Raw genomic sequence first — 25,163 nt, 5'->3', positions numbered from 1 at the left:
TATTTGACTGATACCAGAAGTGAAAGAAAAGTGTTTATTACATTTGAAATATGGATATTTTTCTTTTGAAAATGCATGAATTGGCTACAGGAGGGCTTTATTCACCCCCCGGAGCTGTGTGAGGCACATTTTATTATGGATGCGCTCGCTTTATTTGACGTCTTGTGGGCTGTTCAACAGCACCTGCTGACTTGCAGGTGCAAGGACAATTTTTAATACAACTCTCAAGGCAACAGTAGGATGCCTAGAGGGCGATTAAAACAAATTTTATAACTCATTTTAATTTTGGGGTGAACTAACCCTTTAATTGTCACAATAAATCTCATGGAGTGTAACCATCAAGAATAACATAATGACACATTTTCTTACACCTTGAATACATGTGAATGTATTTTTTTCAAGTTGAAAAGTACTTTTACAAATATTTTTAATTATTATGTAACTATTACGTTTTACAACCTAAAAGAAACCTTGCCTTTAAAAAATAGGGTGATATTTTAAGAGATTTATTGACCTCGACAAACAGACTTCAGGGGCCCTCTCTACAATACAATTTACTACTACTTCTTCTTCCTTTTTTTTTTTTTTTTTTTTTGGTTGCATTGAATAAAATCGTATGTTATGCAGTTTCAAGTTAATTGTCACAATAAAAGATCAAAATATTTGTTGCAAATTGTTATATATATTTTCATTTTTAATTCCTAATCCCCAATATTCTATTTTTAATTCATACAATAATATTTTTGTAAAACAAATGTAACTGATTTTAATTTTACATTTTAACTGAACATTAAACATTTCTCATAGACGGCTCTGTATTCACAAAAATAAGACTGATGCCAACTTGAAGAGGCTTTTTTTTCTTTTTCTTTTTTAGCTTGCTTTGTAAACTTTGGCATAGGCCTATAGTTTTATCTATTTTATGTATTTATTTATTTATTTATCTATATGTGCGCGAGTTTACAGTGTCATGTATTTGCGCCTCGTCGCCTCTTTTAACCGTATCTCCATTCTCCAAGATAAAGTGCGAAGAGATTAAACTGCTTCACCGCTTGTCGTTAAAGCTCCTGAGGTAATTGTTTTGGACAGTTCTATCACTCTGGGACAAAGACCCTCGGTGATGAGGGGGACGAACAACTGCGCGAGCCGCTGGAAAATATTGTGCAGGGGGGTTATGGGCAAGCACTGATAATGAATCTGCCAACAGACGCCGTGGAAGAAAGAATAAAAATTAATCTGAGGTGATATGACCGAATCCGACTCCCCCTTATTCATTAAAACCTACCTTAAAACATCAATTCATTGCGGTGGTTTGACGAGGGTCGGGACTGACAGAGATGTTTAAGTTGGTTGCGACGGCGGAAGCGGATGTGACAGGTTCAGGTGTAATTATACGCGCCAAACTGGCGACTCAGATTAACAGTGCGGCGCGTTGCGTCAAACATTAAAGACAGATCCGCGCTGATGAGGCGCTTCACTTCATCTAAGTCAAACTTCACCATCTCTGAGCATCTCAGGGGTCTGTTTGCCTTTTCCAATTATAAAGGTGTGACAATAGACCGAACGAATATATTGTAATTCTTTCATGCAAGAATGACTGTAGAGGAAAACGGAGAACACTGAGGTTTGATCAAAATGTGCCAATTTAATTCATGTTTATTTCAAATGTACAGTTATTATCTGAGCTCCCGTGTCTTATTCATAAAACAGTGATTTATTTTCAATCTCAGCACTGTTGTTTCAGCTATCTGGGATAAGCTTTCGGATAAGTCCCACAGTTCCCTGTGGTGAGCGCTTATTTCACAATGTGACAGCTTTCAAGAACTGAAGCAACACTGCCCTCTGCCGGTTGCTTTCTATATTTATGCATTAACCAAATTAAATGCATAACCCTCTTGTAAATGTATGTTTACCTTTTGCACAAATTCATATTTAATTACAATATTCTTATTCTCTGAACAATATCATAATAGGTAGGAGATATATATATGGGTGAGACACAATGTTACTATGTCATATGGGGAAGTCGTGGCCTAATGGTTAGAGAGTTTGACTCCTAACCCTAAGGTTGTGGGTTTTATTGTTTCTCCTCTATGCCCTGCCTTTCTGAAACGCAAGCTGTCTGAAAAGCAAGGTGTGCTCTGATTGGCCAGCTATCCAGTGCGTTGTGATTGGCCGAATGCCTCAAGCATGTGACGGAAATGTTACACCCCTTACCATACTGTCATGCCTGGTGCAATGAGACAAGAACATTAAAACCCATTATAAACGTGGCATTTGTTGCATCCAGTGGGGACATAATTACAGATTATAATGACTTATACTGTCTTTTTAGGCGTTGCGTTGCATTGCGCTGCGTAAACATAAAACCATGTCTGCCTTTGTGATCAGAGAAACGACAAACAAGCGCCACTCTACACTGCTCAAAACTCACGTTTTAATCATCAGTGGCAAATCCTTTAAATATGTAAACGTACTTACAGACTGTGAGTCAGAAGCACCGGCATTGTAGTCTACTCTTCAAGGATCAGGAAACAGTCCTCCGTAAAATGCACTGCACACATCTGAATATTTGGGTTGAACTGTTCTGGAATAGTGTTAATACAACTCAACCACATACAGTATTTCTAGCCGTGTCCTCTTTTGGAAGGCCAAACAAAGTATTTTTCGCTTTTGCAATGAAACACACAGTGTATTCACAACATGGTGGTGGTGGTGGCAGCCACAATAAAGTTATGCCTTTTTCTTTGCGTGAACATTTGGGCGGCGTTATGCAAATTTTCCCACATCATGATGTAGACATGTGGGGGTGTGGACGAGTCTTAACTTTTATAAAGAATATTTCTTTGGGTTTAAGACTTTAGTCTTTGCAACTTTAGGGATCTTATCTATTCACAAACATCTTGTAACACTCCAAAGAGAAAGGAAAAGTTGAAATCGCATCATATGACCCCGTTAAAAAGCATAACATAAAATCTAGAGCCAAGAAAAAAATAATGAAATAAAATAAATCGGTATAAAACAAAAAACACACACAAAACACACACATACACACACACACACACACACACACACACAATGGTGGATAGACTGTTTCTCCACTTTTTCTGTTTCTGTAGTTTCTACAATTGTAGTGCTTAATCAAAATGTTCACCTGTCTGTTGCTTATTTCCATACAATGAAAGTGAATGGTAACAAGGAGCTTTTCAAAGCTGTGGCTGTCAGTTACAAAAAAAAAAAAAAAAAAAAAACCCTGAAAAATGTCCACCTTTAAAAGCTATTTGAAATAATAATAAAGACAAATTCAACATATTATGCTGAACATGTTAAAATTATCATTTATGTTTAGATTAAAAATCTATGAACCCTCTAGCACCCCTGTGTACATTTAATTATTTGTTTAAAGACAATTTCATTGAACTTTTGATTATACTCTCTTATATGTAAAATATGTAAAATATCCTCATAAATCTCTTTTTGTGGTATATGGAGGGCAGAAAACTATATACATGCAGAAAAAGGGGGAGCAAATAATAACAGAAAACATTACTTTGAATATTAGGAAAGAATCATTGTCATGAATATACATAATACTACACACATTCCTCTCGCAGTGAGAATGGCTGATTTTCTGTGTCCCTGGCTGATGCTCTGCTGACTGATGGAATGAGCATGAGAAGTAGGCCAGTGAGCAGGCAGAGGAAGGCACCAGTAGCAGCCAGCATAAAAGACAGACCATAGTGCACACTGAGCTGCAGATTGGGGCACACTAAGCGTCTGCGCTGGAGGCCGTATCGCTCTAAAGAGTCTGAGACCTGCACCCACACAGCAAACAACAGCACTACAGACATGAGTAAGATACCTGTATGGAAAAGAAGAGAAAAAGAGTGAATGTTAAAACAAAGTCACTATAGAATCACTGGAAACTGAATGTTTTGGCAACTTTTTCTCTCACCCCCAGTTATAAAGAGAGCACCTCCAGTCTCATAAAGGCGATGTCTTGTCCCTGGGGTTGCACAGATTGTGACAAACCCACCAATCAACACCAAGATGACACCCAGCACAAATATAGCACACCAAAAGGCCCTTTGCACTAACAATGGAAAATCAAGTTATTTTGAAAATCAAGTTATTTTGACAACATAGTAAACTAGATATGTACATTTTCTGAAGAAAATGTGAGTGGTGCTTGCTGTGGCAAAACTCAGCACTGAGCAGTTAGTAGGGTCTTTTTTATCAACAGTTATGATTTTTAACATGTTTTAACACTTAGCAAATAGCTGTTAGCATGTAGCTATTCACTGCTAGCATGCGTGGCATGTTGGGAGTCCTGTTTGCTAGAATAAGTCAAAAGAACCAAGTCCCATGTCTATACAATATTTTCATCCCAAGATATAGATATTGCTATATGGTTGCTAGGGTAGTGTATTTGGTTGTTAGGGAGTGGCTTGTCAGCTGTCAATGGTGGTACTCCAAAGGCTGCTTGCCAGTATGAATGATAAAAAAAAAACAACCCCCAATGCCTCTATGACATTCAGATTTAAATATATGCCTCTTTGGGTTTGGGTTGCTAGGGTGGTCGACAGTGGTGGCTAGTGTGTGGTAAGGAAGTGACAACAGTGATTTGTGACTGGCTGTTTGCTTCACCGAATCAGTGAGCCCACCCTTATGTCTCTATGACACTGTGATGCAAAGATATTTATAATGCTTTTTATAATGCAGTCTATGTGTTCAGTAGCTAGGGAGCTCTAAATGGTTGCCAGGGCGTGGCTTGATAGGTTCATGATGATCCTAAGAGACTGATTGATTGCCTGAGTAAATGAACCTACCCCAATGTCTCTATGACATTGCAACCCAGAGTTATGTTCAGTACAAAATTCCTAGGCAAGTTGCCATAGTAGGAAAAATATGGACGCTCAGTTCCTTCACCATAGTATGTCTTTGGGGCAAATTCAGCCAGGTCTCGCACTCCAGGGGTACAACTTATACCCCGTTGCAAGGTATGTTTTACATTTACATTTATGCATTTAGCAGACGCTTTTATCCAAAGCGACTTACAGTGCATTCAGGCTATACAATTATTTATTATTATTATTTTTTTTTACCTAACGTGTTCCCCTGAGAATCGAATCTACAACCTTTTGCGCTGCTAATGCAATGATCTACCACTGAGCCACAGGAACTATAATCAAATGTTCTTGCACAGCTTGCCAGCTTCTTCAAAGTGACCCACATGTTTGTACGAAATCCTCACTCGGAGCTATGACCCGTTAAATGTGGTCGCAATGTTACATCTATGGGATTTTCACACAATTTTTTGCCCGTTATGCAAACATTGTGATCACTTCGACCACTTATAAAAGTCATAGCATACCTATTCCCAGTAAGAAACACAATTTGACACCTCTTTCATGGATCTTTGACAAATGGACAAGTTACGTGCTGAAGTTTGGTTGGAAGGAAGAAGAATAATAAGCCACAGCATAGTAATAGTGATGCTTCACAAGCACCACTAATGAGAAAAAAATTCCATTATATTGGGAACATAATGCTGAGCAAACTGCTCCTTGAGATCTCACCTGTGGCAGAGTCTAAGGTTAGAACACTATTGGGAAGTCCAGAAACCGGAGCATGGGACAAGTAGGCTGGCTCGCAAACCTTCTGGGAAGGTTGATTGACTGGTGGTGAAAAATTAAGTACTATGTTTACAAGAAAGAGCAAACACTCAGGTGCAGAAAAAAAGTTAATTTAAATAAATTTAAGTATCTTTAGAAAATAGGGAGAGAAGAGCAGATGTGCCAAGTCTTTTTTAAAGTATACAGTGCATTCAGAAAGTATTCAGAACCCTTCTTTTTCACATTTTCCTATGTTGCGACCTTGTGTTAAAATACTTAAAAAAAAAAAAAATTCAAATATGAAAGAAGTGGAAGAAGTTTGGAACAACAAGGACTCTTCATAGAGCTGGCCACCTGACCAAACTGAGCATACAGGCCTTGGTAAGCAAGTTGACCAAGAACCTGATGGTCACTCTGGTTAAGCTCCAAAGATCATGTGTGGAGATGGGAGACAGCCTTTACTGCAACACTCTACTGATCTGGGGTCTCATTTATAAAACTCTCCATAGATTTCATCCTAAAAGTTTAAGTATGCACAAAAGCTAGATTTTGCTTACACACAAAAGTTTTCAGATTTATAAAACCATGTGTACACTAGAACCTGCGCAAAAATCCCTTTATATATCCCAGTCAGGGGAAGATAGTGTGTACGCGCATCACCCCCTCCGTGCAGCTGTGGTTGTACAGTAGGCTATTATCATCGGACCTATTCAATAATTTAAACCTATTCAACAATGTCTGCCATAATATCAAAGCAAGTGCGCATCATTGATCATTGTACTCGCTAAAAATATTTTCTCATAACATGATATCTGCAGTTTAGTTTAAAAATGAATTACTGTGCACCTATATCACTCCAAGCTGTCATTAAAATATAGCATGCCACAGGAAAAGTGATCATACGCTTCCACTATGCATAATGACTTAATGTAATTTCAGTGCTTATCTTCATTAATGAGAGTGGAATAGTTCATGTAAATGTGTATATCGAATGAAAACAGAGTTTAAAATCATTGTTTACTTTATTTTTCTCACTCCAAGAAAAAGAGTGTGTATGCAAGGTCTAGAATGTCAGTATGGTGCACACATATTTACGCCAAGTTTATTTTTTATAAATCCCGATATGTGTATGGAAATTCCGTACGCATTTTCTATGCCCATTTTGTGCATACGCAATGTTTATTAGTGAAACCCCTGGCCTTTATATATAGGCCAGGTCACACTACACTGACAGACACAACCAACGGCAAAAGGTGTTTGTCAGATTTTGGTGAATCAGAATGTTAGCCTGTTTGCGTCTTTTACTGTTGGTCGTTATTTGTTTTTGCTGACTGAACATGTTGAATCTGTGTTTGTCATGTATCTGAATGTCTAAGAAATGAAGTACTGTAATCTGGTGACTGTCGGCATTGATCAGTGTCTGTCGGTGTGGTGTGAATTAGCCATAGCTAAGACAACATACAAGCAGCTAAGGGACCCAGTGTTGGGGAGTAGTAGCTACAAGTACCAACACTACTAACGTAACTACATTTTTCAGTAGCTTGACAGTAGCCCAGCTACTTTTAAAACAATGTAGCTTTTCCAGTAGCTAACTACTTTTATGCAAACTAAGTTGTTTTTCGACAATATATATATTTTTTTTTGTGAATAGGGGTTTGGCTGGAGAATAGCTGCGTTTTGTTTTGTGAAGTTGTAAAATAGTGCATTACCACCATCCATTGGTACTGTTTTTATATGCGGGGTGCATTTAAGACTTGCAAGTAAACGCCCACTGCTATGATTGGCTGACAGTTTCACTTATTAAAATAACAGCTGGATGCTGCTGTGACTACTCTGAAAACAACATGGGTCGTTTAGGTTAAAAACATATAAATACGTATAAATCATTATCAAACGGTCTGGAACAGACAACGCAATAATGGTAAAAAATGTATACTGGTATTATTTTGGTACTTTGTAATCAATCTCCCAAGTATCACAATAGTCTGGATGTTGATTTGTCATGAAGGGGTATGGAGTATGGGGGGAAAAGGCTGTAACATAAAAATGAATACTTTCTGAATGCACAGTATTGCACAGTATATACTGTATAAGGGAGAATATATACCGAGAAAACAAAAAACTGAGAATATATACTGGGATTCAGAAAATAATTTAAAGAAATATCAAAGAATATATCAAAGTCTGTTTTCCAAATTAAATCAATATCAACAATAGAGCTATTAAGTTGCAAGCTGCATGCCAAGTACAAAAGAATTAGTTGACCTACTGATCAAAAAAGCCAGTATGCTGTACTGCTCTCCATCTGAACCCTTATGGTAGGAACATCTCCAAAAAAGGCCCTCATGGTAGAACAGAAGGGTGTTTTCAGCCTGATTACTACTGTCTGGTTGTGCTTGAGAAATATCCTAATTAAACAAAATAAGATGATAAATAAATGTTCCTTCTATATTGATATTATTCCAAATATATTAAAGGTATACTCTACCCCAAAATGAAAATGTTGTCATTAATCATTTACCTCATGTCGTTCCAAACCCGTAAAAGATTTGTTCGTCTTCGGAACACAATTTAAGATATTTTGGATGAAAACCAGGAGGTTTGTGACTGTCCCATAGACTGCCAAGTAAATTACACTGTAAGCTGTCTACGTTCAGCTCATATTCTCCAAAATGGTGCTATGGTGATTTGGAGAGACACAGAGTAGACAAACTGTTCAGTAAAGTAGTTATTTTTGTTTTATTCGCATACAAAATGTATTTTCGTCACTTCATAATGTTACGGTTAAAACCACTGATGCCAGATGGACTATTCTGACAATGCTTTTCATACTTTTCTGGACCTTGACAGTGTAATTTACTTAGCAGTCTATGGGACAGTCACAAGCCTTCTGGTTTTCATCCAAAGTATCTTAAATTGTTTTCCGAAGAAAAACAAAGCTTTTACAGGTTTGGAACAACATGATGGTAATTGATTATTGACAAAATATTCATTTTGGGTAGGAGTATCCCTTTGAGTTCCCCTTTCAGTTCAGTTAGCTGCCAGTTATTAGTTGTGTATGCTGCCTGTGTTTTGTATGAATCTTCATCATCTTGGATTACTATTAAATGTTATTTGGATTACCTATGTCTTTGTGTGCCTCCCTTCACAAGAGAATGACAAAAATGTTCTTTACTCTATATTTTAAGGGCTTTTCACGAAAAAGTTATTTGGGGAGCCCAAAATGTTTCTTCACTGCTAAAACCTTCTCTTAAAACCTTTATTTTTAAGAGTGTGTAGACTGTTATTTTATTCAGAGAAGGCAAACATTTCTTTCTTGTTGTTTCAGTGAAACATATCAACTACTATACAATGCTGGCTTATGATTCTGGTCTCAGATGGATTAATTAATATTTGTCAGAAATGTCAGATATATCTATTGGTAAATTCTCTCATAAAGTATTTAAATGCATGTCTAATCAAAGTCTAATCAAACACATAGACAAATGTTTTTAAAACATGGCAAAAATGTCCAATCCTTACCTTGGTGACTCTCCATAATTTGAAAAGAGCAGCATCTCCACAAGTTTCAGATGCCATAAGCCAGTAATCAGACCCAAGAGATCCCAGGAGGAATATTGAGCTTAGAGCTCCAAAAAATCCAGCCAGGAACTGTAAAACTACCAGACGCATAGCTGCTGAACAACAATTTTCTCTCAATCAATTTTAAATGCTCACATTACTAGTTGGTTTGAGTAAACAAACACTGTACAGCTGGTTTCTTAAACTGTCTACATTATTTCTTGTCCTTCAAACAAAATGTTTGGTTCTGTCTCTCAATGGTGTGACCACTGTGCAGTGACCAATGACAGAAAAAGGACCAGACGCCACTATTCTTAGAGTCTAGCTGTAGGGACTTGTTTAAAAATAGAAGTCTGATCCAGTTCAACAAAATAAATAACATCTAATAAAATAATCGTTCTATGTGACTGAAGAGACCGACTGGATGTAACTGACATACATTTTCAATCAATGATTGTAGCACTACTGATATCAAGTTACACTTTGCAATCAGAGCACATTGGCTTTTCATGAACGAATCTATACTGGTTAGGTAATGGTATAGAAAATAGCATGTGTCATCATGTGTTGCTAGAGTCAGTATTTAGTTACCTTCTTTAATAAAAATAGCTGTGCGACTGTGAAAAGTCTATTTTACTGTGAAATAGATCTACACGTCTCAAGACACCAATGTTTTAATTAAATGCATTCATGTTCTTGTGAAATAATAGCTATACTGAAACATTAACTAATGTTGTTGTAATGTTTTAAATTATGTGGGGAAAAAAACTCAAAAGTGCACTTCTAGCATGACCGATTCTTCTTCTGTCATCTCAGAGCAAAGATGTTCACTGTAAATAAATAAAACAGATTATTTGAGTGCACTCAATACTATCTCAGTCTTCATACTTTCATGTTTAATTCAATGTGTCCTTCTTCATTTCAGGCTGCAAAGCAACAAAATGTGATTATTTAAAGGGGGTGATTATTTTCTATACCCACTGAATATTAAATACACATCTGCATGAATCTATGTAAATATGTGGTATGAAAGCTATTATCTATGCACCTAAGAAAAGATTCATGACCCAGTTTGGGTTTTTATAGATATAATAGGGCTGCAGTATTAATTTGATCTTGAGGCTAAGAAAGACCTTTGAGGTTCACCTATTTCTCTATAATAACAGTCTGTTATTGAGCTTATGCTGCATTCATGCCATGTCATAATTACTGTAATTTTGAGATGACAACATGTGACGTTTTAACTTGGAGATGTTGACACCCTTGGACTCAGAACTATCACACTATCAATGTCTAAACACAGCACCTAATAAATCTGAGGTGGTCAGGTGGTACAAGTTGTAGCTCTCACAAAATTCCCAGTTTACAAGTTATAATTACGAGGTCGATGAGGATGTGAACACTTTTTACAAGTTGGTATCTCGTAATCACGGTTATTACGATATGGCATGAACGCACCTTTATTATAGATGCACCTGTTATCTAAGGCGAGTTCATTAATCAACTTTTTTGGTTGTCTGATGTCCATTATGCATCAGATGTATTAGATTTCTCTATAGATTTAACAATTCATATGTCATGTATATAGCCTTATTTAGTATAAATCATTTGTTGGCCAAAACAATGGATTTCTATTTCTGTTACCTTTACATTTTGGTTGTTTCCATAGTTTCACTGTTTACATTTTTGCTTAATGTCCTGTAATACATTTTAAAAGCAGGTTTCTTTGTGGCTATTTACCTCGTATATTTTGACAAATATAACTTCATAATAAATAAATAAACTTCATTTCAGAAATATTTACAGAAATATTTACAGAAATATGATGAAGCAAAGAGATGAAGCTAAACAAGTGGCTGTGAAAACAAGATTATTAGAGGACAGATTAAAATATTGTAAATTAAGGAACCAAGTTACTAAACTGAATAAAAGGAAAAAGAAAGAGTACTAAAAAAAAGAAATGGCGGTGTTAAACGTGATGATTTTATAACAGAATCTAAAGATATTGCTGACTATTTTAATAATTATTTTACAAATAAAGTTAGTAATTTAAGAAAAGGTTTTGGAACACAAGACTTTAATTCCTGTGAACTTATAAAAAATGAAACCATGGCTGATAAAATCTGTAACTTTAACTTTAATTGTGTGCAAACTGCAGAAGTGATGGCCCTGTTAAAGTCTCTTCCAACACATGGTAGTCCAGGCACAGACAACTTGGACAGCCTAGTATTGAAAAAACAGCTGAATATATTGCTGTTCCGTTGTGTCATATATTTAATCAGGATTTATCCCACTCTGTGGAAGGAAGGGAAAATTATTCCATTGATAAAAGACAATCGATTATCTTATAATGGGCATAACTGCAGACCTATAAGTATTCTGCCTGCACTCAGTAAAGTTATGGAAAAGATTATTCATACACAAATTTGTAATTATGGTGCCGCTTTTGATGTAATAGACCACTATATTTTAATTGAGAAATTGAAAAGCTACGGCTTCACTCCTTCTGCTGTTGCACTGATGAAAAGTTATCTTTCCCACAGAACTCAGCGGGTTTTTTACAATGGTTCTTTATCTAATTATAAAGGTTTAGTATGTGGTCTACCTCAAGGAAGTTGTTTGGGTCCTCTTTTGTTTTCTGATTTTTATTAAAGATTTGACCTTAACTGTCAAAAAAGCATCAGTGACAATGTTTGCAGATGACTCAACTGTTTACTATGCTGCAGACTCATGTGACAAACTTAATCATGTTTTGTCTAGAGAATTGGATTCGGTGTACGAGTGGGTGAGCGGAAACAAATTAGTCTTAAATATATCCAAAACCAAAAGTATGATTATTGGATCAAAACAAAAATTGATGCTTGGATCGGAATTAAAGTTACACATAGCCAGGCAAAGAATACAACAAGTAGAAAAGGCTAAACTGTTGGGTTTGGTTATTGATAGTAGTCTTTCTTGGACAGAACACATAAATACTATTGTTAACAGAAAAATGTTGTCATTATGTGAATCAGGACACTTTAAGAATAGTTGCAGAATCATTAATATTATGTCACTTGTCATACTGCACTGAGGTGTGGTCTTCTGCATCTAAAAAGGACTTGACAAAAATACAAGTTGTGCAAAATAAAGCAGCAAGACTGCTCAATTAAAACAAGTAGAGATCAGATGTATTCCACTCTTTCATGGCTCACTTTAAACCAAAGAATAATAGTTACTTTAAGCACCATGATATATAACACATTGACAATGAAAATGCCTATTTCTCTGTTTAATCAAATAGTGTACTGTAACTCTGTGCACAATCATAACACCAGAAAGGCAAATAATGGTCATATAATGACCCTCTATCCAAAAACTAATTTTATGAAGAAAACCTTCCTGTATAGAGCTATTGTCATCTGGAATAACATTCCCATTGAAGTTCATCAGCTTTGTAATAAGCTGTCATTTAAAAGTAGTCTAAGGTGTTATGTGTTGATGTAGTTTCTTATATGTCTTGATTAATGTAATTATAAATCATATTGTATTTATGTCTCGTCCTGTTATGAATCGAAACCAGATTGTATGTATGTATGTATGTATGTATGAGTGTGTGTTTGTGTATATATGTATATATATGTAATGTGTATACGTGTATATTTATCAACTGTGATTATTGAAATGTTGTTGTTGTTGTTGTTTTAGTAATGTAATATTTTAGAATGGACCCCAGGAAGACTAGCTAATTGCACAGACTTTCAGCTAATGGGATCCATATAAATAAACAAACAAATAAACAAATAAACTTGATTAAAAAGTGTGACAACTAGTCCTTGTCTTCCTTATTATGATCATACATATTGTTTTATTATTGTCATAAAAAAGAGACTGCTTTTGATTTAGTCTCACCCCTTTTTGTTAAAGAAATTTGATTTTACAATGAAGAACAGGATCACACAATGACATACAACGCAAAACAAACATTGTTGTACAGCTTGAAATGCTATCATACCAAAAAGAAAGTGAAATAATATGAAATGAAAACTGTGTTTTACAACAATCCACAAGATGGCAATATAGATCTTGGAACCCATGATCTCACATATTTTGTAAGACACGGAAGATCAAGCCATTACCAGTATAAGGTACATGTATTTATAATCATAACCGGAGATATATGAGAACGGCCTTTCTTCCTTTCTCAAATACACCCATGAACCAAATTACCGTCCAACTCAAATAAATGCCTCGCTTAATTGTCCAGCAAATTTTGATTAAAGGATGTTATCGCTTAGCTTCATATGCAGATAAACAGAACATATACAATATATACAATATATATAATAACCCTGTCACATTCACAATTAAATTAATTGCAAGCAAATCAGTATGTTAAACTATTACATTGTTTCGATCTTTTTTCATTGTGTCGCATTGTTTATACATTTTATGTTTGTACCTGCACGTGTAGTTGCGGTGAGAGCGCGTGGGAAAGGCGGGGTCGAGAAGGGTGGCGTCACGCATCAGGGCGGGGCCACACTATGCAGCAGCTCAAAGAAGAGCAAGAGGCAGCGCGCTGGAATTTGGCAACAGATATTCAGATGCATCACAACTCTTCCGATTGCAATATGGATTGACACAGCGCCCACTGAGATGTGAGTACATCTGATTTGTGAAACATTCGGAACAGTCAGTCTCGAGGCTCTTTGTTGTTTACACAAACAGAGAAATGACCATAAAGTAACCTGTGCTGTTTGTATGCTCTGTAGTATGCAGGGAGGCGAACCAGAGATAAGTTACATTTGTAAGCTGTTTGTATGACTTGGCTATGATGCCATTTTATAACCGCGTTCTGAATTTTGTGAAATAACACTGCCTGCTAAGTCGAAAGCTACTAATATTTCTTTGGGGGAAACACTGAAACGTCTTTCATAGGCAGAGGAGAGTGAAAGTATGTATGTATGCATGCATGCAAGCGGTGTGACCTGAAAGGCCAGTGTTCGCTTATCTTACGTTTAAATTGTACCGTGACAGTGAAACAGGGCCACTCTAATATATCCATGATTTGACTAAACTACCTCTAAAATTGCATTGTAAACTTGAGAACATTCTCGGGATTTGTCTTTACTTAATTGGATGTTTAATGTCTTAACCTTTTAATATCCAAATGGTGTTCTGTGAAGATATGAAATATGACTTTATTTATATGCAATCTTAAAAGTGGTGTGTGTGGCTAAATAAGTTATATTTTTTATAGTTATTTTCCATGGGGTTTTAGTAAGTTCTAATTATATTTTTAATAGTTATTTCACTGGTAAATCATCCAGATAATTATACATTAATAATCTTAAAACTTGATGGCAAACAATTAAATATTTCTGTAAGCAGTGAGTGATTACTTGACCAAACATGTCCTTGCTATGGTATTGACTCTTGAATTGCTCTTTGCAGGGTTTCGAACCTTCAACCTTTTTGTGACCAACTCAGTTTTTTTCACAGTGGTGCAATTACCCACAGCAAATATTTTTATGAAGATAATTCCAAAGAAAAATATTTATGCAATGTAGTGCAATGGGTGATATCTGTTGTTGTTATTATTACAGGCAAATTGTTTTTATCTATTTGGTAGCATGTTCTGCATATTTGCGAGAATATACTTATATTTAAAGTTCACCTAATAAAAGGCTCTTTAGAATAGCGGGTCAGTTTTGTCTGATAACCAAACATTCCTTCCATTAACAAAGTCCTAATAGGGTTGGACTGGTTTGCTCCTGGTTGGAGTTTGATATTTAATGAAGCTGGCAGGCTGTTGCATAAGCACGGTTCAAATGCAATGTGCTTGATCACATTTTGTTTGGGGATTTGTTGCAGTTTCACTCAGCTGAGAGGAAAACATAGGCCATGTGCTGGCACCACTAAGCAGCGTCAAGTGGTGTTCTGCATTAACACTTCATGACTGTACAGTCCAGGCACTGTAAAAAACAAGCAGAAGATGCATTTCTTGGTTTTATGGTTATATAATGCATGCATTGTTTCTCAGGTTTTCAGCAAAAATTCCCCTTCAATAAATCAGACAAAGAAAGATGTTTTTGTCTAGGGTTTAGTTAGGTTTTAAGGGCATGATTATTACACTTGGCAGGTTTGCGGTTCAACTGAAATATGAACATAACATGGACCTAAGACATCTAAATGAACCAAAAACAGGATGTGATGTCACAGGATGCGACCATAAAAAGGCCAGAATGCTCAAGCTTACATGGTTCTTTTCGTCTTGGGAGCTATGTTGGCCATTACAGTTCAGTACAGGCATCAGAACAGCCGTCTCCTTACAGCAGATTTCCATGTGTGCAACGAAGCTATTCCTTATAAGCGCTTTATGAGTTATCTGTGGGTAAAAATACCACTATTTATACACGCATACAATCAGGTTGTGACCGTATCCTTTTTGACCTGCTTTTTGTTTTGTATCTGTAGATTCGGTGACAGTGTGAATGCTAAGCAAACACGGACCAAGAGAACGAAACTACTTTTGTAAACACACACTTAGATGGCTGATAAAAATGATCTTCTTATCCTCTTTATCAGCATCGCCTCAACCCAGGTCACGTGTTTCAGGCTCATCACAGACTGTTACGATCAGTCACGTCTGTGAGTCAGATATAACACTTTCCCCTGGCAGTGTGAGCTGTTATTTTTTTATTCCCCTTGACTACCTGAAAAGGCACCTTCAAAAGATTTACAGCCTGAGAATTTCAATCACAGAGACATGTTATTATCTTAAAGATTTGCAGTGTTCTCAAGAGATGCTGCAACCCTGTGCCAGGTTGCCAGAGTATCCATTTTTTCCCTATGGCTCCTAGAGACCATTAGGTTCAGACTGGGAAGCACTTTGCCATTAAGGTTATGTAATTGTAAACTCAGGAAAAAATTCATAAAAGTCAGTTACATTCTGAAATTTTTTTGAGCTCAATTGATCATTTTTATTTTGAAGAGAGTTTTCTTTTTGTTTATCTTTAAAGTGTAACATTTTATTCTATGCTTTTGTTGCATGTTGACAACACGAAAGGGCTCATGCCGAGCTGAGATGCATGATGGGATACATGCTGTGGTTCACATGGAATTGGATCTGTCTCAGTGTTTTATCTATAAATGACTCAGCTTCTTCAACACTGCCTGCAGGCTGGGAGCAGATCAGAACCGATCTGTGGAGCATTTGTTGTTGAACTCATGCCGTGGTGCTTCCCAAGACTTGCCTGCTAGTTATGCAACACAGGCCTGAATTGTTGATATTTCTTTGGATATAAGATATTGTGGAACTAAAAGGTCTGTCTGCTTCTATTTCTACCCTGGAAAGGCGCTCACATGATTGTAAACGTGACGTGTGAAAAGGTCCTCAACCGTATGCTATGGTGAGGCAAGGATGTTATATCATTTTGGTCCTGATGCAGACCATTTCCGCAATATGTTCCTTCTTCAGTCATGTGAATGATGGAGTCTTGGAAGCAATCTGGCATGAATAATAAATGTGCAACTCTTACCAGAAACAGCTGCTCTGTTTTTGTAATGACCATTAGTGTTCTGTTTTAGGAGACATAAAATGATTTGTATTTGTGTTAAATGTTGGTCTGTATTCTGTATATGTATCTAAAGAAGGCCACGTTCTTCAGCAGCTCATGTATTTTTTATAGCTTTGTAAAAATGTCATTCTGGCATGCCTTACTACCTGAAATTAGGGATGTATAAAACAACATATTTTCAAGATCAACTAGTTGGTGTGTTGCCTTAATTACTAGTTGATTATTTTGTCTGAAAGAAACCCTTTATAAACAGGGTGGTCAGACAGCTCTCTTATGGTGCATTTACTCAATATCTGTTTGTGTGTTTAAAATAAGAAGGGAGCACAATGAAATGGAAAAGAATGCAGTAAAAGTGGAACAACTTTTAAATTGACAAGTAGTTGTAAAAATTGAATGCTAATTAAATCACTGGCACAAATATGATCAAAACAAAAAGACAAAAGAAAAATTTATAATATAAAAAAAATTCTGTATGTAATATGCGATATGTATAAAATCAAAACTTTCATTTTAAATATGTTAAAAGAACTATGACTTAAATTCCAAATATGTCTGAATGAATAATAAATAAGACCCATGGCTACTGGAAATCAATTTAGACATGGATTTTTAAATGTATTTTTTGTGTATTTGTAATTAGTAAGGACTGAATGTATGTGCATTCATTGCTTATATCTGTGAGAATTTGCAAAAATGCAAGTGGTTCCTGATTACATATTCCTTTTTGGAATATGAAAATTATGGCCTTAAGTGATTCCCTAGTGTTTTACTATAGGTTTAGACAGTTTTAGGACAAGTTACCCTTTCTTTTTATTCTCTAGACGTTTTGTTGTTGGTGGTGTTGGTGTTTTAATACATTACAAATGGCACAGATTATGTTCATTTACTCTGAATACCCCACAAAATAGGAATGGGCTAAATACAGTAATTTTTCCTCGCAGTGATCTGATACCAGAATAGAGATATGGCAGCCAGCAATCTCTGCATTCCTCTCCCCCATTTAGGTGCGCTTTTAGATGCGCTTCTGTGAAATCAATACCTGACAAACACGTGTGCATCAGCAGAGAGCTATATAAGTCATTTCCTGCTGACCTTCAGGGTCATCCTCCTTGCTGGTCATAGTAAAGCATGCTGAACAAATGTTTTAAATTCAGAAATTGGTAACACCATTTGAGTCATGCATATATATATATTTTAGCATTATGTCATAGGCTCATTTTCGCATTCTGTATAGTCATTGCATCATAGCCCAGAATAGAGAATGTGAATCATCCAAGTTGAGTACCTTGATTCGTTTTTATCTACTTCCTCATAGTGGTGTTTCTGTTGCAAGTGACAAACCACTTCCCTTAAGACCTCTTACAAACTGCAAAACATCCTGGTTCAGCTGCACTTACTTGCACATGCATTTTCACTGCCCACTTCTTTTTAACCCATTTCTTGGTAAACATCTGTTCTAAAGGATTCTAGTTGCAATCTTTTGTACAAGCTATTTCTTTAATGTTTTCTTTCAGATGACATAATTGAACTTTACCACTGGATTTAAACAAAATCTAAAGCTCTTTGATGCTGAAAGGGTTTCACAGAGAGATTCTGACAGCAGCTTCTTCATCTGACAATTTGCTATTAGTTAGAATTTGTTGTTTGTTTTTATACTTGTATTAATGAGATCATCAGACACAGCAGCAAAATGTTCAAGCAGGTAAAGAGTAGGGAAATCTTCTTTGCATTCCCTCTACATTCTGCTAAGGTTGTCATCCAAATGATTCTGAGCCCAAAACTTGTGGATTGCTTTCTTTTCTTTTCTTTAAAAGAAACCTGAATGCATTAACACAATAACTATGGCACAGTATTATTTATTATTATTTATATACTATTATAGTATTCATTAATATTTTGAATTAGCTTTTATTTGTATATTTTCAGGTTTCATTACAATTTTAGTGTAAGTTTTAGTAATTTTGTTGTATGCTTATGTAATTTTATTCGTTTTATTTTATATATATATATATATATATATATATATATATATATATATATATATATATATATATATATATATATATATATATATATATATATATATATATGTGTGTTTTTCTTAGATTTATTCTTCATTTCAGTTTGAATAATTTAAGTAGTTTTAGTACTACCTAAATTTATTTTATTTCAGTTAATTGTCCAGGCAACTAGTGCTGGATATTGACACAGAGTACATGAATTGATTTGATTTTGATCTCGATTCGATCTTAAATAGTTTGGACATATATCAGGTACAGTAAATAGAAAAAGGAAAAATATATACAGTATTTCAGGTACATTATTTGTTACATTTCTGTAAAGGTTAAAAATCAACATCCAAATGGTTAAATTCAGTTGCTATTTATTTTTGTATTATTTTTGTAAGGCAGTTTTTATATTTAATGACATAATTATATTCTTCGGTTCCTGTCCTAAAAATTGTTTTCATGACAGATTTTTTCAAAATACAATAAGACATAAAAATGTTAAGTAAGTATATACTTAAATATAATGAATATGTAATATGGTGAATATTTATTTTTTCCAGATAAATATCATGCTATGGACATTGAACTGCTTTCCTGAGGTAAATGTAATGTTACATGGCATTTTATTGACTGCTTTTCTGTGTTTGAAACACTGATTGCGTGATTATATGCAAAATGATGCATCATTCATCATTCCTTCTGATGTTCAGTCATCTTTATTTTGTGCTCTAAGTAGTAATGATGAAGGGATGATGAGCTCATGTGATCTCTGTTCTGCCACTTATACTGTATATAAGAAAAATACAGTGCTTTTTCACATCACATTAAAGAGCATCAAACTGTGATTTATTGTTTAAATTATGTGATAGAATTGACAGAATTTGAAAGTTGACATTGTTTCATACCATAATAACAAAGCACAAAGCTTATTGTGATAATTATGTTATCTGAAATCAATCAGCATTGACTGAATGATTAAGAACGATTTGTTTCAGACAAGTCTGTATCAGTTCATCAAAATAGAGATAAATTAAAATCAAAATTCGTTCCAAGTTTTTCATCTAATATTTATATTTGACTTTATTTCAGCTATATTTAAATTAACAAAAAATATTCATAGTTTTAATTTTAGTTAACAATAATAACACTGCTAAGGAAACAAAAACTATGCACTTTCTGCCATGATTTACATGAAATTATTGAATCTGCTGACAAGCCAAGTGTCAGTTCATCGGGGGGTATTCCAGAAAGCAGGTTATGTGACATACCTGGGAATGTTTAAAGGCTAAGTAAGCGAATAAACTCAGCTTTTGGTTCCAGGAACGGAGGTAATTCTCAGGGTATGTAAGTAGCCATAGCAACTTACTTCCTGAACATAACCTGCTCCTGAGTAGGTTATGTTTCAAGGTTAGATATTAGCACATGCATGACCTTATAATATTATATATGATTACAATATAGTTATCAAATATCCAATAAATAAATAAATATATATATACACACATACATATACATTTTTTTTCTATAATAAAAATATGTGTGCTATTTCTTATTATATAATTAGCATCAAACAAACAATATAATTCTAATTCTCAGTGATTAAATGAAAAGAAAAATGTTTGCACAACCATCAATTAGGTTGTGATATGCAGTACGTATGTAAATGACCATTAAACAATAGAATAAGAAAAAAGCAGCATGGTGCACTTTTTCTTAGCGTCGGTTTCCATAGTGACTCGTCGATTCGTCACTCTGTTGATAATGTCTGAGAATGTTAACCGTGAACATACTCCGATTTGACTGAACTTACTCCTGGATGTGCTTTCGGAAACAGCATACATCAAGTAAGCAGGGTTTGGGTTATTCAATCGAGAGTTCAGGGTATATGTGACGGTAAGTTAACCTTGCTTTCTGGAATACACCCTAGTTATTTATTTGTTTTCTTAAGGCTGGTACTGTAAGGAAACTAAAACCCATAAAACTGTTAAAAAAAATATTATGCATGCTTACATACTAAATACATACATAACAATAATAATAAATAGTTAAAAATAGGTAAATAAAGTGAAAACAAGAATAATACTTTGTGTTTGTGTGTTCATGAGCTTGTGCTGGGGGAAAGATGGCTGTTGCTCATTTTCATCTCAAAGGGTAACATCTGTGGTTGGTTTCTAAAGAAATTATTCAAGCTTCAATTGGATGAACAGACCACCTAAAAGGAGGGGTAGTTGTTTTTGTTCCTGAGCACAAAAACGCATGCATGTTCGCACAAGGGGTCTCTCTATCCCTCTCTTTTTCTTTCTGTTTTATCTCTCCATCACTTAAAATTCTCAGTGCAGTGTGCTACTCAACTCATAGATCAGTGTCTTCCTAATGCTAGTGAGGCCATCTGGAGATTTTACATACTAGATGTTTCTCAGGACGTCACTCTGACACAAAGCATTAGGAGGACTATTATTACCCCATAAACTTAGTGTTCACAATGTTTTGTTTTTTTTATTCCCTGACTCTCAGACACCCTCCACTACCCCAGATACTTAAACACACAGGTTTATTTTGAAACTGTGCTCTAAAAATTGAGGGAAATGTCATTTTTAACTTTCAGCTATGGGCCACCAATAATTAAGCCTATAATTATTTTCATATTACGGCCAATAATAATAAATGACAAAATTATAAATATGTTACTTTGTAAAAAAAAATTAAAATCACAGTAAATTTATAAAGTTACATTAGACAGTATTATAACGTGTACAGAAAGCTAATGCATATTTCAAATGACATTATAAGAGGGTATACTGTTTGAAATAACTTGTTATTGTAAAACTTTTAACAAGAGGAGGGCCCTTTGCTTAGAAAATGAACTTAACTCATTTTATGCACAAATGCACACAGCTGTTGTTCCATTCCAACATGTGTTCTTAAAGGGAAAGAGGTCTCTTTAAAGAGATTATACTCTTAAAAGGTTATATTTATGACATAATACATCCTTTTAAGTTAATGCTAAATTATGGCAATTGTAATCTAAATCCTAAAATAATTAATTATCCAATAACTAATAGTAATTATAAAAATTATCCAAAAATAATTATCCAAAAGTCAATCACCAATGTGTATGTAACCCTATATAGAAGACTATAACTGTGCTCAATTAGTAGGAATAAGAGTGGGTTGTTTTGGGGTTTGACATATTATAGTGGTATATATTTGCTGAACTGGTCCTTTGTTGAACATTTTAAATTGAAGGATGATTTGGAGTTGACAGCGCTTGAGAGGAGGTAAAAATGACAGTTTAAAACTGAAAAAGTTTTACCTGAGTGTGTGTGTGTGTGGGATGAAGTGATGCAGCTGTAAATGAGAGGTGTGTGGGAAGAGGAAAGAAGACACTGATGTGTTATAGAGATGATCAGTTCTGGATCATGTGGAGCTCAGTTTGTTAACTCTCTCTCTGTGTGGGAAGTTTAACTAGAGATACAGAAGAACATCTGAGGGGGTTTCAGGCCACTCACCTGCTTAACTCTTTAATGTCATTATACTGCATGTATGTGTGTATGAGAGAGAGATCTTGTGAGTGTAAGAGGAGAAGGACTATGGGTTTGATGTTTGGCAGTCAGACAGAAAGTGAAAACTGGGAAACTAGGTTTGCCCTTTTACGGTCTTCAGTCTCTGCTGTCCTCCTGACTCAGTGGCTGTGGAAAAAAGAGTCATCTAAAACAAACACACTAAATTTTCTTCACTCTTTCTCTGTTTCTTTCTCTGTCTCTCTCATGGATATTTGAAAAGAGTGGAGCTTGTTTTGACCATGCTTATCTGTGAAGAAAAATAACTAGCAAATAATTTAAAATATAATATAAAATACATACACATATATTCTATTGTATTAAGATATTATTATAATTGTGACATTCTTATTCAGTATACATTTTTATACATATACATTTTTACAGAACCTCAGAGACATGGAGAAATTATGGATGGCAGTTTTAGAAAAGGGATATATCCACCCAACAAAGAAAATTGTCGCTGTTATCTTCAGAATAATACATTTGAAAGTCCATGCAACAAAAATTTTCAGGTTTCAAAAAGTTCATAAAACAATGTTAAACATGATTGGTTTAATGATGAACAGACCTTTGACCTTTGGACCTTTTGAGCATCCTTTTACTGTATTTGATATGCTTCTTGTATGCGCGTTGATCAATGTTTATATGTGAATTAAAGTGTAAATTAAGTCAAATCGCGGTTCAAAATATGAAGTGACCATGTCTGTTTTACAATCTCTTGGTAAACCTTTTAAGCCATTGTAGTTAGGTGGAATGGACTTTTAATCTAACAGATTTTTTGTTTTTACATTTCTTCATTTGTGTGTCAAAGATAAAGAGAAGTGGTATGAATATGAATTTAGAGCAGCATGAGAGTGTGTAAATGATGCCAGAATTTTCATTTTTGAGTGAACTGTTCCTTTAATTAAAGCCTACTGCTGTCACCCCAGGTGGACCAAAGAAATAAGGAAATATCTCTAGCCATTTAAGGCGATTTAGGGCAACCAGCTGTGTCTTCTATTAAGTTCCTCTCTGTTACACATGAAAAATGCTGTAACCAGCAAGAGAGAAGTGAAAACTGTTTTCACTTACATTCTTTTGCCCTCTGCAGTAAACCAACACACTAAAAGGAGACAACTACTAGTGCTTGTTGAAGCATTTCTTGCTTTGAAATGACATTGGACTCCTACAGTATATTCATACTAACGTGGAAGAGTCTGTTAGAATTTGTGTGTCGTTTTCAACAGGACACATAAAGAAAAAGTGTGTCAGGTAGTCCGTAGGGATTATCTGAAAAAGCTCTCCCTGTCTTCCTGTTCCAGTTCATGTGACTCATAAATCTGGTGGGGTCTCCAGGACCTATATATGGCACTCAGTATTGGTGTTAATGTCTCTTTCTGATCCACCGAGATTGGGAACAAGAAGTTTCTAGGGCCATATGAAATCCTTTTATTTTTTTCCAAATTCTGTTTTTTCCATTTTAATTTTTCTGGATTCCGTTTTTTTCTGTTAAAATTTTTCTCCACTCCTTTTTAACAGTTAAATTTTATCAATAAAAAAGCATGTCTAATTAATTTTATCATGAAACATATGCATTTTCACATCAATTTATTAAAAGTTTATTAAATTAAACTTTACAAATTACTTCAAACGCCATACACAGCGTTTCCTTTAGATTGGCAGGTTTGAGTGCAGGAAAATACAGTTTATGCATTCAGCAAATTGATTTTGTGTTGAGCAATGGACCTTCTTGGGAAACCAAATAGTACATCGCCGATCTGGAGACATCTCCATTCATGTCACCCATCTGCGTTTGTATAAGTGTCTTCAAGTTCCTGTGATCGCAAACATCTGGCTGGTCAGGTTTGGTGAGGCTTTCTCCAAACTGGCCAGATACAAATGAGACCGCGATAAATGAAAGATGTTAACAAGAAATGTGGCAATGATTCCTATTTCAAAGAGAGTCCGTGCAGACGAGGAGTTAATGCCCCGGCTTAAAGTGGGATTTATACTTTCGGCTGGCTCCGCTTCGCGAGCCTCCGCTTGACTGCGCTCGCACCTTCCCAAATGGACGTGGGTTTTTTTCAGTGAACCATGTCTACATATAAATCGTTGCAAAGCAACTTTACAGAAAATTAAGTTTCTACAATATTTAGTAGTAGCTTATCAGTGGTGACTGTCAGTTTATGTGCATATGGCAGAAATGTACGGAAAAATCAATTAAAGATGTAATCAAACAGACAATGAACACTATTAACAGCAATTATTATATGATGCAATCAAACTTATAGCAAATAAGAAATTCCTTATGATTTTTTTTTCCCCTCAGAGATTCTGTGTTGTGTATTTACATGTTTGTGGTTATCAAATGAAGGCATAAAACATTCATTTAATTTATCCTTTAATTATTGAAAATTAAGCAAACATTCTTTTTTGGCTAGCAAAGGGGGGTCTACTATTAAAATTAAAACATGGAAGAAATGTTGTGTGATTATAGTTTGTTTGTTTCATTTTAGAAAATGATTGCAAAAGAGACAGATGCAAAAGTGAAAAATACTATAGCAGACAGATCACTCAATGTTCATGATTAAAGAATTTTTGGAAGAAAATCCTAAATATTGATTTGGGGGGTTATATGAATGTGTTTCTGAGGGGAAATGACAGAAAAGTCTTCAGAAAAGTTTAGATGGTATTTTTTTTTTTCATCTCGCCTCTGTATATTTCACATTATAGCAGTGTTTCAGTGCAGTGGTGCTTTGTTTACAGCGGTAACCAAGGAAACGCTGTATCACTGCTGTTCCATAAGCGCCTCCTGCTGTCAGAGAGTGAATCTAAATGAACTAAATGATATGAAATTATATGAATTATATCTATATG

At 35.1% G+C, this 25,163-nt stretch overlaps 2 protein-coding genes across 9 annotated transcripts in view; one reads left to right on the top strand and one right to left on the bottom strand.

Annotated features, from left to right (window-relative positions):
- Positions 1–2,855: 2,855 nt before the first annotated feature.
- Positions 2,856–13,722, bottom strand: LOC109104482 (transmembrane protein 182-like). 2 transcript variants are annotated; one of them, XM_042757984.1, is made up of 6 exons: positions 13,618–13,722; positions 9,138–9,274; positions 7,885–8,023; positions 5,580–5,678; positions 3,956–4,093; positions 2,856–3,862 (listed from the first exon to the last, which is right to left on the bottom strand). In XM_042757984.1, exons 2-6 carry the CDS (start codon positions 9,192–9,194, stop codon positions 3,594–3,596), a joined length of 702 nt encoding a protein of 233 aa, XP_042613918.1. In that variant the 5' UTR covers positions 9,195–9,274; positions 13,618–13,722; the 3' UTR covers positions 2,856–3,593. The 2 variants fall into 2 exon arrangements, with proteins under 2 accessions (XP_042613918.1, XP_018973327.1); XM_019117782.2 differs by lacking the exon at positions 13,618–13,722 and having other exon boundaries at positions 9,138–10,662.
- LOC109057119 (inositol polyphosphate-4-phosphatase type I A-like) overlaps positions 13,676–25,163 on the top strand; it is a 46,270-nt gene continuing 34,782 nt past the window's right edge. For 6 of the 7 annotated variants that reach the window (XM_042757983.1, XM_042757979.1, XM_042757978.1 and 3 more), the window contains exon 1: positions 13,676–13,813. The gene's annotated coding sequence lies outside the window, so the exon portion shown is untranslated. The remainder of the gene's footprint in view (positions 13,814–25,163) is intronic. The other variant, XM_042757977.1, reaches the window with a different exon arrangement.

The sequence above is a fragment of the Cyprinus carpio genome, chromosome A6, assembly GCF_018340385.1.
Source record: "Cyprinus carpio isolate SPL01 chromosome A6, ASM1834038v1, whole genome shotgun sequence".
Taxonomy (NCBI): Eukaryota; Metazoa; Chordata; class Actinopteri; order Cypriniformes; family Cyprinidae; genus Cyprinus; species Cyprinus carpio.
The sequence above is the reverse complement of the archived record's forward strand: the minus strand, read 5'-3'. Positions and strand labels throughout refer to the sequence as shown.